The sequence below is a fragment of the Mastacembelus armatus genome, chromosome 21, assembly GCF_900324485.2.
Source record: "Mastacembelus armatus chromosome 21, fMasArm1.2, whole genome shotgun sequence".
NCBI lineage: Eukaryota > Metazoa > Chordata > Actinopteri > Synbranchiformes > Mastacembelidae > Mastacembelus > Mastacembelus armatus.
The window spans coordinates 23028217-23045096 of NC_046653.1; the positions used below are offsets into that span (position 1 = coordinate 23028217).

Here is a 16880-nt window from a genome sequence, read left to right on the forward strand (position 1 = left end):
ATTACTGACAGAAGGTAATGCAGATATCACACAATCACTATTCCTACAGATTTCTCTTTCGTTACATATGAATTGCTGCTAATTTCTATTTTTATATGACATGGATTCAAAGTTCAAAAAAAATTATTCTGCTTACTAAAATTTTTTTATTTACTTCCCCAACATATGTGGGTAGATTACTAATTGAAAATGAACAAAAAAACATTTTGGACTGATTTGAAAGTTAATGAAGTCTCTGACTTAGTCTAAATTCATTTTCAGCACAATAAACGCCTTATTTCAGTCATTCCACTCTGTCATTTTAAAGTATGTTGGTGTCACTAGAGCCAGACTTCAGTATTTGAAGTGTAACAATAACTTTTGTACATTTTCTGAACCAGGGGTAGAAAGAGGCATAGATCAGAGGGTTTAGACAGGAGTTAAAATAGAACAGACATAGTACAAAGGCAGCAGATGAGGCATTGAACAAAGTTTCCTGATCTGCAAGGCTGACACAATAATAAGGACAGAAACAAATGATAAAGACGCCTACAACAACACCAAGAGTCCTGGCTGCTTTGAGTTCAGATTTTTTAGCAGTTACTTTCCTTGAACCCTGGACTGTGACAGTTGTAATGTGAGACCTCATGGCACGAGCCTGAGACACAGCCACCACAAATACTCTCATATACAGAACCACAATAACAGTAATGGGAAGAATAAAGATCAAAATAACATCTGCAACTCGTTCACTTTTGTTGAAGATTATCACACACTCTCCAACACATGAATTATATTGGCCTGGTTGTTTCAGATTATCTTTCAAAAACACAATGCAATAAAAGAGAGACCAGATCCAACAGAGACAAACACAGACTTGAACTCTTTTTTGAGTGACTCTGATGGAGTAATGCAGAGGGTCACAAATAGCAACATAACGGTCAGTGGATATCAGGATCATGTTTCCTACTGATGAAGAAATTGTAATGTAATCTATGCAACAATACAGAACACACATGAGGTCACCAATGTACCAGCAGCCGTCTATGAACATACTTTGAAAGAACAGGAGGAAGCCCACGAAGAAATCTGAGACAGCCAGAGAGAGGATGAGGGAATTGGTGGGAGTGTGGAGCTGCCTGGAGAGGAAAGACAGCAACATACTCATTGTTTGTAGTATTGATTAGCATTAAAGATAAAGATATAAGCAGCTCAAATTAAAAATTCAACAGCACATAGAGAGAAAAAAGACATTTTTCCACTATCATTTCTTTGGCACAGCTACTAGACTACTGTAGTGATGAAATATGTGTGTACTTGAAGTGTGAGATGGAGATGATGACCAACAGGTTGAGAGCTACAGTGAGCAGAGAGATAAAGGACAGTATCATGTAAATCAGCACAGTGTCAGAGAGAGGACGCTTTGGCTTCACACAGGAGGTGTTTAGCTGTGGAAAGCAGAGTTCAGTTTCCTCCATCAGAGAGAGGAGAGGAGACACTGCTGAGCTCTGACAACTCTCCAGCTAATTTGTTCCTCCTCTGACATCTTCTCCTAATTACTGAACTAATGTCCCTCCTCCTTGTCAGTCTGACATTGTTGTAACACACTCTGGGAAAATGTCACCATGTTCTCATCTGAAGTGAAGACATACTGACAATATACCACAAAATGTCAGAATGTGACACCAAAAGTACACCTTATTGTCAAAGACACAACAGTGTACTCCAACAAAAATAATATTTTCAAATCTATGGACCTGTTTGCCTCTTTGCTTAGTGCCTAAGTACATATGGAGTGTCACAGTTTGAATCTGGGGCCTTGCTGTCTGGATTTTGCTTGTTCTTTCTGTTAGTGTGGATTTTCTCCAGAGACTCTAGCTTTCCACAGTTCAGAAACATGCAGGTTAGTTTGTTTAAGGACTCTAAATTGCTTTTAGGCAAACATGAGTGCTAGATACTTTGAAGGCTGCATGTAAAGGCCGACTGTGTCACAGTGTCATGACAAGTCTGTCCTATTTCAAAGAATACAGGTTCTGATTTGCCACATTAACAGATCAGTTATGTTATTTATGTGGAGAGGAAGAGGAAAATGAAGCAAGTTGGGGAGAAGACGTTTGGTCGAGCATTTGATAAAGTGACATTAAAATGATTCACAGATCCAGTGAATCGCAGGCAGCTGGATTCATTGCAAGTGAATGGGACAGCTGTTGACAAATAAGACTTATAGTCCCTGGAGTAATTGTATGAGCACTAGTCAAAGATCCAACAGCAGCAACAGGACAGGATAATTTAGTATCAAGAATTGTGGTCTGAGACCAATGAAAGTGGAGCAATTATGAATAGAGTCAGAAATGATGTGTGTTAAGACTAAATTTAGCATATTACTATAAGAATACATGGGTACAGAAACATTGTGACAAAACCAAAAAGATCAAAAAGCAGTAAAAAACCCTGAAGACAGAGTTGGTCACAAGGTAAGAGAGCCGATCACCAGTCAGTCATAAGAGCCTGGGTTGAGCCAGGTGCTCTGTACAAACAGCAAGCCAGAACGTGGATTGGTGACATGCATTTGTAAATCAAATTGATATTTTTGCTGCATGAACTTTCAAACAAAGGCCAGGATGGAACAGAAAATACAGTGAAGCCATTGCTTGCCCTAAATATAACATCCAAGCCACCACCAGTTCTGGCAGTGTGTGGGCCTTTGGCAAGACTCTAATTTGGCAAAGATGCTTCAGTAAGTGTTGGCCTATATTATAAACAGGTTTAAGCCATGTTTCAAACCAAACAGATTAATATAAGAGTTTGACTGATGTTGTTAATCGACTAATTTAGATGTTAGAGATGTAACATTAAAAATCACATTCAGGAATGATTTCCTGAAGAAAATGACTAACAAAAGTGCAATCATGAGTAGAGGTCAACCGATACGGATTTTCTCTGGCCAATGCCGATATTTAGAAATCAGGGCAGCCAATATATGATGCTGATTCGTTTGGCTGGTTTGTTTGGCTGATTTTAATTTTCCCCTTTTATCTCACAAGGAATAAAAAGTGCCCAGGAATAAAAAGTGATTTCATTGCTTAAATTAAACATTTATTGAGGATTCATTTATTGTAGGGTACCTGTCATGATCCTTATGTTTGTTGCTATAATTTAAAGGGCCATAGTCTAAAAATATGCGCAAACAAATCATATGTGCAACAAGTCATTTGCATGTGAAAGTAGAAACCCGCACAGCTCTGTCAAAACTTCAGGCTAAAACGTACACGTTAACTTTCCTCATTAAAAGTGTATTTTTTGGTCGGAGCATAGTTCCTGTGTTGCGTGTGTCGGATGCACAGACACATTGATAACTTTGAGGAAAGTTATTAAAGAATATTCATCTGAATTTCACACGTTTATACTTTCAGATTTGTTGCACACATGACGGTCAGCATCAATTCTAATACGCTACAATGTAATTACGGGTTGGAAATAAATGGTTTTCCCCCTGCCATCAATAACTGTAGCTGTGTGTGTATAATGTAAACAGGGCACGGCTACAGTGTGCGCATTGCTCCGTCTCTCAACACTTAGCTGGTCACAGATGTGCCTGCCTATAAATTGGCCTAATGTGCAGCGAAATGGGCTGATTAATCGACTTGGCCGATAGATCGGTCGACCTCTAATCCTGAGTTAAATAACTATTTGAAGATGACATATTTGAAATTTGCACAGCTTGAGATACTTGTTTTAAAAGGGGAATCTGAACGAGTAGAAGAGAAGAAAAATTAGTGAAATGAGACTTTGACAGAAATGAGGATGGAGTTTGCCATTCTCATTAAATGCAGTCATCAAAAATAAATTTACAGTTTCAGGTGGAAGATCATCTTCATGGTAACACACCTAGCTATTTTCTTCTATCAAAGGTAAATACAATGGTCTATAGGTCCCAGCAGGACTCAAGCCTGCTTCATACAATTGCTAACAACCAGGTTTATTTCAACTTGGAGTCACAATCTGAACATATTCTGAAGTTTTGAAGATTTACACTTAAATATCAAATCATCAAAACAAGCACAGGATCATGGTAGGTAAAGGTGCTGCTTTAAAAACTGTACAAACATGTCTACAGTGAGTCCAACATAATAACAGTAAAAAATGGATCACATAAAGTGAAAATCTGTGTCCTCTTATAAAGGAAGAGGATTATGACAAATTATGAACAGTTTTATAACAGATGCTTTAATATTCCTTTGTTCTAAACTGTCTGACAAACCATAATAAAGTTTTACTGATGTGAACAGATTTAATATCTGTCCAACACACAATCAGACCTATAACATTATGGATGTTTCATTCCACTGTAATAAGATGATTAATAACAAGAATTAACAAACTCCTACAAGCTTTGCCTTTGTGGTGGATTTTCCCTGTATACTCAGGGAAAGCAGCAGCTGTTTAGATCTGATGTAGGTTTGAACAAATATGCAGCTGCAGTTCAGGAATTATTCAGTATAAGAAGCTGTGTGTATAACTAAAATCACAGCAATGAGTTTATGATATTTATCATTCATCAAATACATGTAACTTTAAAGTAAATGTCACTGACCTAACCAAAAGAGGACAAACATATATTACTGACAGAGGGTAATGCAGATATCATGCAGTCACTATTCCTACAGATTTCTCTTCAGTTAGATAAATATTGCCTGTTGTTTTAGTTTTTATAATTTACTGAGGCAGGGAGAAGAAACACTTATTTTGCTTACACATAAAGTCTTTGCTTAACCCACATCATATCTGTGTAGTGTGTTGATTTAAGATTTTTTTCTTGTGACTGTAAAGTAATTAAAGTGTCTTAAGTCAACATAGTTCAAATACATTTTCTCAGCACAGTAAACGCCTTATTTCAGTCACTCCACTGTGTCATTTTAAAGTATGTTGGTGTCACTAGAGCCAGACTTCAGTATTTGAAGTGTAACAGTAAGTATAATACATTTTCTAAACCAGGGGTAGAAAGAGGCATAGATCCGAGGGTTTAGACAGGAGTTAAAATAGTACAGACATATCACAAAGGCAGCAGATGAAACATTGAACAAAGTTTCCTGATCTGCAAGACTGACACAAATAAAGGGACAGAAACAAATGATAAAGACGCCTACAACAACACCAAGAGTCCTGGCTGCTTTGAGTTCAGATTTTTTAGCAGTTACTTTCCTTGAACCCTGGACTGTGACAGTTGTAATGTGTTTGTAGTATTGATTATCATTAAAGATAAAGATATAAGCAGCTCAAATAACAAATTCAACAGCACATAGAGAGAAAAAAGACATTTTTCCACTATCATTTCTTTGGCACAGCTACTAGACTACTGTAGTGATGAAATATGTGTCTACTTGAAGTGTGAGATGGAGATGATGACCAACAGGTTGAGAGCTGCAGTGAGCAGAGAGATAAAGGACAGTATCATGTAAATCAGCACAGTGTCAGAGAGAGGACGCTTTGGCTTCACACAGGAGGTGTTTAGCTGTGGAAAGCAGAGTTCAGTTTCCTCCATCAGAGAGAGGAGAGGAGACACTGCTGAGCTCTGACAACTCTCCAGCTAATTTGTTCCTCCTCTGACATCTTCTCCTAATTACTGAACTAATGTCCCTCCTCCCTCATTTCTGCACATCATCTCAATCGGTCTCTTTGCTTTATGTCTGAGTGCATTTAGAGTGCCATGGTAATCATTCTGAATATGTACAAAATGAAATCATATATAATAAAAGATTTCTAATGGCTTTTCTTTTACATTGACAGCCTGACTAGTGTCTGAAAATCACACAAATTACAAAGTGTCAGTATTTGTAACAAACTGCAATTACTAAATTATATTCATAGTTGATCTAATAACCACAGGTTTTAAGTTTAAATGGGTACCTGCACTGATGGGGCCTCAAAATTGGGGCCCTTCTAGCAGTAAGACCCTCAAGTGTTGATGTATTGTTATCAGGGATGTGGGTAACCGCTTTTGCTGGGACTCACAAAGCATTCAAGGATAGGGTGAGCATTGCTATGGAGGCTCTCTATCTCGGTTCTTGCCCTGTCACGTGGCCCCAAAGAGGGGGTATCACACCATGCGGTCATAAATCTTCCAACCCTAACCTAACAGAGAGTGCACATCCAATGTTTTCACAGGCACCACTACAACATGGGTAAAATGCTGGTGATCATACTGTCTAATGCCACTTTTCCATTACACAGTTTTAGCACTACTCGGCTCTACTCAGCTCAACTCAGTGTAGGTCATTTTCCAATTGAGCACCACCTTAATATGGGCTTTGCGAGTAGTGTTAGACATTTGCCTCTCTAAAATCTAGAAAACTAGAAAAACAAACGGTCAATGTTTCTGGTTTTTAAAATGGCGGGTTCAATTCCTATGTCAGGCGCTGTCGGAAGTCGCGCTCATGAATCCTATAGTGATGTCACTCCCTGTCCAACCACAGTATGATGACATCACATTTTGGTATCGGCCCAGCTCGCTTGGACCCTCAGTCGAGCAGGTACTAAAAACGCTACCAGGTACAGTCCCCTAATAGAAAAGCAAAAATATAAACGAGTCGAGTCGAGTACTACTACTGGAAATAGCCCCAAAAAGCTCACTGGTACAGTAATTTATACTATAGTTATAGTGGTAGCTGCTGTCAGTGTCATTTTCTGTCACAATCACACGCCACTTTGACATTTGTGTTACATGTTACACTATAATGACTGCAGGTGGCGCTCAGCCTACGCTCACATGTACAGCTACATTTGTGTACACAGACTAGAGCCCATACTGAATGTGTACTTAGAAACTGAAGTACAGAAAAGTCCCTGTGCAGTGTTGACTGTAAAATGTTATTTTTCGTAGATCTTGTGTTACTTCACTTTAATATTTCGGAAATTTTCACTTGAGTTTATGAGGACAACCAGCCAACCCTCTTTCTAAAACATTCCTGTCCAACTCAATATGTTTTATAAAAAACATCTTTCATTGATTATATTCTGATATAGCATACTTTTGGAAAGAATGAAGTTGTGCTTTTTTCTTTTTTTCATTAACTTTAATTTTCCTGTGAGAATCTGCACATAATAAACATTTAAATATATAAAATTTAAGCTACAGTCAGACAACTGATTTTTGTGTTGTATGATCAGATATTTTGGCAGAAAAAACATGTTGGTTGGAAACAGTTTACTAACATATATCAAAGTATTTGCAGTGCTTTGTACATGTACAGGGATGTACATTTTAAGAGACTGTGATGGAAACAAAACAAGGATGGAGTTTTTCATTCTCATTCAAATGCAGTCATCAAAAATAAATTTACAGTTTCAGGTGGAAGACCATGTACATGGCAACACACTCGTCCACCTGTACCTGCAGACCTCTGTTAAAATGTTCATTTTTGAGAATTCAATAAGATTTACAGTGAGTGAGAAAGGACAGAAAGTACAGTGTGGACTGAAAACAGCTGCAGCTCATTTCTTATGCTATCACAGGTCTACTACAATGCTACATGGGCCTCAGCAGGACTCAAGCCTGCCTTATGCAGTTATTAACAACCACATTTATTTCACTTTGGAATCACAGTCTGAACATATTCTAAAGCTTTAATTCAGTCAATAAGATTTACACTTAAATATGTCCAAAACAAACCCAAGATCCTGGTAGGGCTGTGTAAAAGTGTCTCTTTAAAAACTGTGGAAACATGTCTACAGTGAGTCCAATATAAGCACAGTAAAAATAGGACAGCATGAAGAAAGTGAAAATCAGTGTTGTACCATAACAGAAGACTGTTATGGCAAATTGATAGACTGTGAGAAATGAATTAGTGATTTAAGACCTTTTGAATATTTGTAACATGTTTTAATATTTCTTGTTTTTGAATTCTCTCACAAAGAAGGTCGTGGGTTCGCATCTCGGCCTTTCTGTGTGGAGTTTGCATGTTCTCCCTGTGCTTGCGTGGGTTTTCTCCAGGTACTCTGGTTTCCTCCCACAGTCCAAAAAACATGCATGTTAGGTTGATTGGTGACTCTAAATTGCCCGTAGGAGTGAGTGTGAGTGTGTGAGGTTGTCTGTCTTTGTGTGTCTATATGTGGCCCTGCGACCGACTGGTGACCTGTCCAGGGTGTACCCCTGCCTTCCACCCGAGAGAGAGCTGGGATAGGCTCCAGCAGATCCCCGTGACCCTGAACCAGGAAAAGCGGGTATAGAAGATGGATGGATGGATGGAATTCTCTCACAAACCATAATAAAGTTTTACTGATGTGAACAGATTTAATATCTGTCCAACACACAATCAGACCTATAACATTATGGATGTTTCATTCCACTATAATAAGATGATTAATAACAAGAATTAACAAACTCCTACGAGCTTTGCCTTTGTGGTGGATTTTCCCTGTATACTCAGGGAAAGCAGCAGCTGTTTAGATCTGATGTAGGTTTGAACAAATATGAAGCTGCAGTTTAGGAATTATTCAGTATAAGAAGCTGTGTGTATCACTAAAATTATTGCAATGATGTTATTTAGCATTTATACAATACAGGGAAATTTGAAGTACATTTAACATATTGGAAATAGTAGGATACACAGATATTACTGACAGAGGGTAATGCAGAGCTTATGCAATCACTATTCCTACAGATTTTTCTTCCATTACATGAAAACTGCCTGTTATTTCTGATTTTATATTTATATTTATTTACATATCACTGAGTCAGAGAGAACAAACAATTGTTCTGCTTGCAGATAAAGTTTTATTCACTTAACCCACGTTATAACTGTGTAGACAATGAATTTAAGAATTTACCTGGTGTGACTGGACAGTGCTTAAAGTATCTGACTCAACATTAACAAGCACAGTAAACGTCTTATATCAGTCACAGTCACTCCACTGTGTCATTTTAAAGTATGTTGGTGTCACTAGAGCCAGACTTCAGTATTTGAAGTGTAACAATAACTTTTGTACATTTTCTAAACCAGGGGTAGAAAGAGGCATAGATCAGAGGGTTTAGACAGGAGTTAAAATAGTACAGACATATCACAAAGGCAGCAGATGAAACATTGAACAAAGTTTCCTGATCTACAAGACTGACACAAAAATAAGGACAGAAACAAATGATAAAGACGCCTACAACAACACCAAGAGTCCTGGCTGCTTTGAGTTCAGATTTTTTAGCAGTTACTTTCCTTGAACCCTGGACTGTGACAGTTGTAATGTGAGACCTCATGGCACGAGCCTGAGACACAGCCACCACAAATACTCTCATATACAGAACCACAATAACAGTAATGGGAAGAACGAAGGAAAAAATTAAACCTGCCACTCGTTCAATTAATGTTATAATTATCACACACTCTCCAACACATGAATTATATTGGCCTGGTTGTTTCATACTATTTTTCAAAAATACAAGACAAAAGAAAGAACAGGTCCAACAGAGACAAACACAGACTTGAACTCTTTTTTGAGTGACTCTGATGGAGTAATGCAGAGGGTCACAAATAGCCACATAACGGTCAATGGAAATCAGGATCATGTTTCCTACTGATGTAGAACATATAATAGAATCTAAACCATAATACACAACACACATGAAGTCACCAATGTACCAGCAGCCGTCTATGAACATACTTTGAAACAACAGGAGGAAGCCCACGAAGAAATCTGAGACAGCCAGAGACAGGATGAGGGAATTGGTGGGAGTGTGGAGCTGCCTGGAGAGGAAAGACAGCAACATACTCATTGTTTGTAGTATTGATTAGCATTAAAGATAAAGATATAAGCAGCTCAAATAAAAAATTTAACAGCACATAGAGAGAAAAAAGACATTTTTCCACTATCATTTCTTTGGCACAGCTACTAGACTACTGTAGTGATGAAATATGTGTCTACTTGAAGTGTGAGATGGAGATGATGACCAACAGGTTGAGAGCTGCAGTGAGCAGAGAGATAAAGGACAGTATCATGTAAATCAGCACAGTGTCAGAGAGAGGACGCTTTGGCTTCACACAGGAAGTGTTTAGCTGTGGAAAGCAGAGTTCAGTTTCCTCCATCAGAGAGAGGAGAGGAGACACTGCTGAGCTCTGACAACTCTCCAGCTAATATGTTCCTCCTCTGACATCTTCTCCTAATTACTGAACTAATGTCCCTCCTCCTTGTCAGTCTGACACTGTTGTAACACACTCTGGGAAAATGCAAACATGTTCTCATACAAGGACAGGACACAAACTGATAATACTTTCCAAAATCTCACTCTTGGACACCAAATTTACCCCTTATTGTCAGTATGAGGTACAACAGAGTACTCCTACAAAAATAAAAGGTTAAGGTCTAAGGACCAAACTACATATTTTGTGCCATATAAAAAGTGTTCAAAGTGCTGGTTTAGGTTTTGTATTAACACTCTTCTTAAAAAAACATGTATGCTTCATACAGATGCTGAAGGGCACTAGGGCTGCAATGATTACACAACTAAATCGATGAATTCGATTACAAAAAATCGCTGAGGCAAATTCTCTGCTTTGAGTATTCATTTAATTACTATAACTTGTGTTATTGGAACTCCTATGCATAGGGATCAGTGTTCCATACGGACCGTAATCACTGTTGCACAACACATTTCTGTATCAAAAGTTGGAGCTACGGCAGAGAGCGAAACTGTCTGTAAAAGGCAGAAAATGTCCAAAGTTTGAGATCATTTCAAACTTAAAAAAGATGACAACATGGTGTAGTGCTTGTATTGTAAAGCAGAAATGGCAAAACCACAACAGGACTTCGTCAATGCTTCAACATCTGGACAGAAAGCATGCAATTGCAAACCAGACCGGCTCATCCAGCAGAGCTGACACAGGGTAGCATCATTTTAAGGTAACACGTCATTTACACATTAGTATTATTGTTTAAAAATGCAGACGTAAATTTTAACCGAATACTCAAGTCTTCTTCTTTTCCTTTCGGCTGCTCCCTTCAGGGGTCTCCGCAGCGAATCATCTGCCTCCATTCAACCCTATCCTCTGTATCCTCCTCACCCACACCAACTATCCTCATGTCACTACATCCTCTTCACTACATCCAAGAACCTCCTCTTTGGTCTTCCTCTAGGCCTCCTTCCTGGCAGCTCTAACCTCAGCATCCTTTACCAATGTATTCACTGTCCCTCCTCTGAACATGTCCAAACCATCTCAGTCTGGCTTCCCTGGCTTTTTCTCCAAAACATCTAACATGAACTGTCCCTCTGATGTACTCGTTCCTGATCCTATCCATCCTCATCACTCCCAGAGAGAACCTCAACATCTTCAGCTCTGCTACCTCCAGCTCTGCCTCGTCTTTTTCTCAGTGCCACTGTCTCTAAACCAGACAACATTGCTGGTCTCACCACTGTCTTGTACACCTTTCCTTTCATTCTTACTGACACTCTTTTGTCACACATCACACCTGACACTTTCCTCCACCCGTTCCAACCTGCTTGCACACGTCTCTTCACTATTTTTCCACACTCTCCGTTGCTCTGGACCGTTGACCCTAGGTCCTTAAAATCCTCCACCTTCTTCACCTCTACTCCCTGTAACCTCACCGTTCTACTTGAGTCCCTCTCAATTACACACATGTACTCTGCTTTACTGCGGCTAAGCTTCATTCCTCTCCTTTCCAGAGCAAACCTCCACCTCTCTAGATTTTCCTCCACCTGCTCCCTGCTCTCACTACAGATGACAAAGTCATCTGCAAACATGGTCCACGGAGATTCCTGTCTAACCTCATTTGTCAGCCTGTCCATCACCACAGCAAACAAGAAGGGGCTCAAAGCTGATCCTTGGTGCAGTCCCACCTTCACCTTGAACTCCTCTGTCACCCCTACAGCGCACCCCACCACTGTCTTACAGCTCTCATACATGTCCTGCACCACTCGAACATACTTCTCTGCCACTCCAGACTTCCTCATACAAAACCACAGCTCCTCTCTCTGCACCCTGTCATAGGCTTTTTCCAAATCTACAAAGACACAATGCAGCTCCTTCTGGCCTTCTCTGTACTTCTCCATCAGCATTCTCAAAGCAAATATTGTTTCTGTGGTACTCTTTCTTGGCATGAAACCATACTGCTGCTCACAAATGCTCACTTCTGACCTCAGCCTAGCCTCCACTACTCTTTCCCATAACTTCATTGTGTGACTCATCAGCTTTATTCCTCTGTAGTTTCCACAACTCTGCACGTCTCCTTTGTTCTTAAAGATGGGCACCAGTACACTTCTCCTCCATTCCTCAGGTATAGGTATGCCCTGAAACACGTCATCCATCTCCCTCAGAATATCTCCTTCTCTTCTAACTCACATCCTACCTGTGGGGCATAATCACTGACAACATTCAACATCACACCTTCAACTTCCAGCTTCAGACTCATCACCCTATCTGACAATCTCTTCACCTCCAGAACATTCCTAGCAAAATCCTCCTTCAGGATAACTCCTACTCCATTCCTCTGTCCATCCACATCATGATAAAACAGCTTGAACCCTGCACCTAATCTATAGGCCTTGCTACCTTTCCACCTGGTCTCCTGAACACAGAAGATATCCACCTTTCTTCTCTCCATCATATCAGCCAACTCTCTAGCTTTCCCTGACAAAGTCCCTAAATTCAAAGTCTCCTTCTTTGACCAACAGTAGTCCAAGTTCCACTGGCACCCTGTAGGTCAACAGCACCAGTGGCAGTCGTTGTTAAACCTGGCCACGACCGATCCGGTATGAAAGTCGTATTTGTGAATCGCATGTTTGATTTGGCTGAAATTTTACCTCAGATGCCTTTCCTGACACAACCCTCTGCATTTACCCGGACTTCATGGGACCGACACATGAAGACACTGGATTGTGCCCCCCCTGTGGTTGCGGTGAAATATTCGGTAGAACTCGGTAGAATTCTCGATTCGACAAACTACACAGCAGTCGCTGGATCACAAACACTCCACCACTTGGCATATAAAACAAAACTCTTTCTCCTAAACTTTCAAGTTCAAACATCTTACTGATAGTACTAAAACACTTTGGAACTGTCTATTGTGAATGTTTAGCAACACAAAAATACATGACAGAACTAAATGCTGGAGTATCCTGTCTCCTAAAAGACATTTGCTATTAACAGTTATCAATATACACGATGGATGTGTCAAGAAAATGAGTGAGCATTTCTGTGGAGATCATGTGGCCCCAAAGAGGGGGTTATCAGACCACGTCATCATAAATCTTCAGGACTCTCCATCCCAAACCTAACATAGAGTGCACATCCAATGTTTTTGAAAGCCCCACTACATGATGGGTAAAATGCCATCCATCCTGCTGGTTAATAGACACTGATGCAGTAAAATTATGCTCCATGGTCAAGGGGCAGCTCAAAACCTGTAGTTAAAATGACTGTCAATGTTACTGTTAAACCTCACTGGTTGTTACGTGCCTTAAACACCTGGGAACATATAATATCCTAAGTTGCTTTCTGTCTTCTCTTAACTATCACACCATAATTATCAGATAGATTAATATAACGACAATGACCAACAGGAATAGACTTATTCTAAATTCACAACCATTGTGGAGTTTTTGTGTGTGAGAGTCAGAGGAGGACTGGTCATCTGTAGAATCTGAAAGTCCTATAGATAGTACAGTAAGGCTGATGGTCACAATGCATATGATGTTAATTTTTCTTTATAATTCTTATAATAGCTATAATTATTTATCATCTTTTAATATAGTTATAAACTTCAATATGACAGAGGGTGACATGCCACAACAGCAAAAATCTGTTTGGTCCATACTCCCCAAATAAACACCCATACCTGGGTTGGGCTGGATCATAGACTCCAGGTTTAAAAATTATGATCTCAGCAACAAAGGTTTGTTTACTTGACTTGTTTCTTAACAGCAGTATAAGAGGATTCTACAAAAATAATGTGGTTAGGTCTAAAGACCAAAACTACGTTAACACTCTTCTCAGTTAAAAAGAAACTTTAACATCCCCAGATGCTAAAGGGGACCTTAGTAGGAAGGCAAAAGGTACCTGTACTTGACAAAGCATCAGAATTTGTAATGGGCTGAAAATAATCAAGTTATACTCAGAGTTAAAGTTTTAAAGGGAAAATGGGAAGCTCCCCTAGTAGGGCCCTATAAAACAACAATTACCTCATGGGGGGATATATTGTGGCAGGACAAAGTTTAAAGGGGATCTCAACCACAAAACTTTGTGTTTATTTGATGAATGACTTGTTCTCAGACAATGTTCGCATCATGTTTTGATGTGAAGAAGCTGCAACATGTCAGGTTGGACAGTCCAGTCACCAGCAGAAAAAAGTAATGTCAAATCCTCAGCAGTACCCACAACACACAAACATAGAAGGCCTCACGCTCCAAACAAGTCAACCAAGTCCTCATGATCCTATCAGGAGTACCATGCTACCATATCCACCAAAATACTCTGCTAGCATTTACAAGTACCCAACATTTATTCTGGCATGAGAAATCATTTTTCAAGCCTGACAACAGCCCTCTCTAATTTCATGTTAGCCTGCTGATGCTATCACAGCACTGCAACCAAACAATGCTATCTGGGTCCCAGCAGGCCTCAGTCCTGCAACACACAATTGTTAACAACCAGGTTTACCTCAGTTTGGAGTCACAATCTGAACATATGATAAAGCTTTAATTTAACCTACAAGCCTCAAGACAAACACAGGATCATGGTTGGACTGTGTTCATGTTCAAATGTTCAAACATGTTCACAGTGAGTCCAACATAAGAACAGTGAAACATAGGACCACATAGAGAAAGTGAAGATCTGTGTATTATTAAGGAAGAGTAAGGAAGAGTGTTATGACTTATTCATAGACTGTGAGTGTTAGAATAAGGGCATTGTAAATTGCTAACTGTGTTATGAGAATTGTCATTTTGCAGACAGATTTATGTAAAGGGTGCAACCAGGCATATCACAGTCAAGGATGTTCTCTGTTTTTCTGTGCAAATCACCAAGACATGTAAAGATATGGATGTGAACTCTGTATGAACTTTGAAGTTAACCTATGTTTCAACTTTCCCCTGTTGTGTAAAGTGAGACGGTGCCTGGAACCCATGTAACCACATCACATATAAATTAAAGTGTTCTGGGCGAGTTCGGGGCTGCAGCCGGAGATAAGCAACAAGTTTGTATCTCCTAACAGTCACGAGCTCAACCTAGAACAAAGAAAAGAAAGTCTCTGTTTAAATGTTTGATTAGAACCAACAGTGAGAAAAGAAAATATTTATTTAAAATCCTTCGTATATTTTATGTCAGATGTCTTTTTATTCCTTCTTCCTGATTTCTCTGACAAACCATAATAAAACTTTACTTAAATTAACACATATAGTATCTGTCCAAGGCATATTCAGACCTATAACATTATAGTTGCTTCATTCAACAATTATTAGATGATTAATAACAAGAATTAACAAACTACAACAAGCTTTGTCTTTGTGGTGGATTTTCCCTGTATACTGAGGGAAAGCAGCAGCTGTTTAGATCTGATGTAGGTTTCAATAAATATGCAGCTGCAGTTTAGAAATTATTCAGTATAAGAATCACAGCAATAAGTTTATGATATTTATCATTTATCAAATACATATAATGTTGAAGTAAATGTCACTGACTTATCAACTTGACAGATGGTAATGCAGATATGCAGTCACTATTCTTACAGCTTCCTTGTCCATCACAAGAAAATTGCCTGTTATTATATATCAAAGTGAAGAAACTATTGTTCTGCCTGCCAATAAAGTCTTATCCACTTAACTCACATCAAACCTTTGTATTCATTTAAAGAACATATCTATTCTGACAAGAAAGTGCTTAAAGTGACTGACTCAACATTAACAAGTTCAAATACATTTTCTCAGCACAGTAAACGCCTTATTTCAGTCACTCCACTGTGCTGCTTTAAAATATCTTGGTGTCACTAGAGCCAGATGTCAGTATTTGAAGTGTAACAATAAGTATAATACATTTTCTAAACCAGGGGTAGAAAAAGGCATAGATCAGAGGGTTTAGACAGGAGTTAAAATATATCAGACATATCACAAAGGCAGCAGATGATACACTGACCCAAGTTTCTGCAAGACTGACACAAAAGTAAGGACAGAAACAAATGATAAAGACGCCTACAACAACACCAAGAGTCCTGGCTGCTTTGAGTTCAGATTTTTTAGCAGTTACTTTCCTTGAACCCTGGACTGTGACAGTTGTAATGTGAGACCTCATGGCACGAGCCTGAGACACAGCCATCACAAATACTCTCATATACAGAACCACAATAACAGTAATGGGAAGAATGAAAGCCAAAATAAGATTTGCAACTCGTCCACTTTTGTTGAGGATTATCACACACTCTCCAACACATGAATTATATTGGCCTGGTTGTTTCAAATTATCTTTCAAAAACACAATGCAATAAAAGAGAGACCAGATCCAACAGAGACAAACACAGACTTGAACTCTTTTTTGAGTGACTCTGATGGAGTAATGCAGAGGGTCACAAATAGCCACATAACGGTCAATGGATATGAGCACCATGTTTCCTACTGATGTAGAACATATAATATAATCTAAACCACAACACACAACACACATGAGGTCACCAATGTACCAGCAGCCGTCTATGAACATACTTTGAAAAACCAGGAGGAAGCCCACAAACAAATCTGAGACCGCCAGAGAGAGGATGAGGGAATTGGTGGGAGTGTGGAGCTGCCTGGAGAGGAAAGACAGCAACATACTCATTGTTTGTAGTATTGATTAGCATTAAAGATAAAGATATAAGCAGCTCAAATAACAAATTCAACAGCACATAGAGAGAAAAAAGACATTTTTCCA

At 39.1% G+C, this 16880-nt stretch overlaps 1 protein-coding gene across 1 annotated transcript; it reads right to left on the minus strand.

The window, feature by feature from the left end:
• Positions 1–301: 301 nt before the first annotated feature.
• LOC113122899 (trace amine-associated receptor 13c-like) lies at positions 302–1147 on the minus strand. Its single transcript, XM_026294561.1, has one exon. The coding sequence runs from the start codon at positions 1145–1147 to the stop codon at positions 302–304; it is 846 nt and encodes a 281-aa protein (XP_026150346.1).
• Between the last annotated feature and the right edge of the window lie 15733 nt (positions 1148–16880).

Bases quoted from the DNA above. Each gene is read 5' to 3' on its own strand.
- LOC113122899 (XM_026294561.1), bottom strand. From the start codon at position 1,147: ATGAGTATGTTGCTGTCTTTCCTCTCCAGGCAGCTCCACACTCCCACC.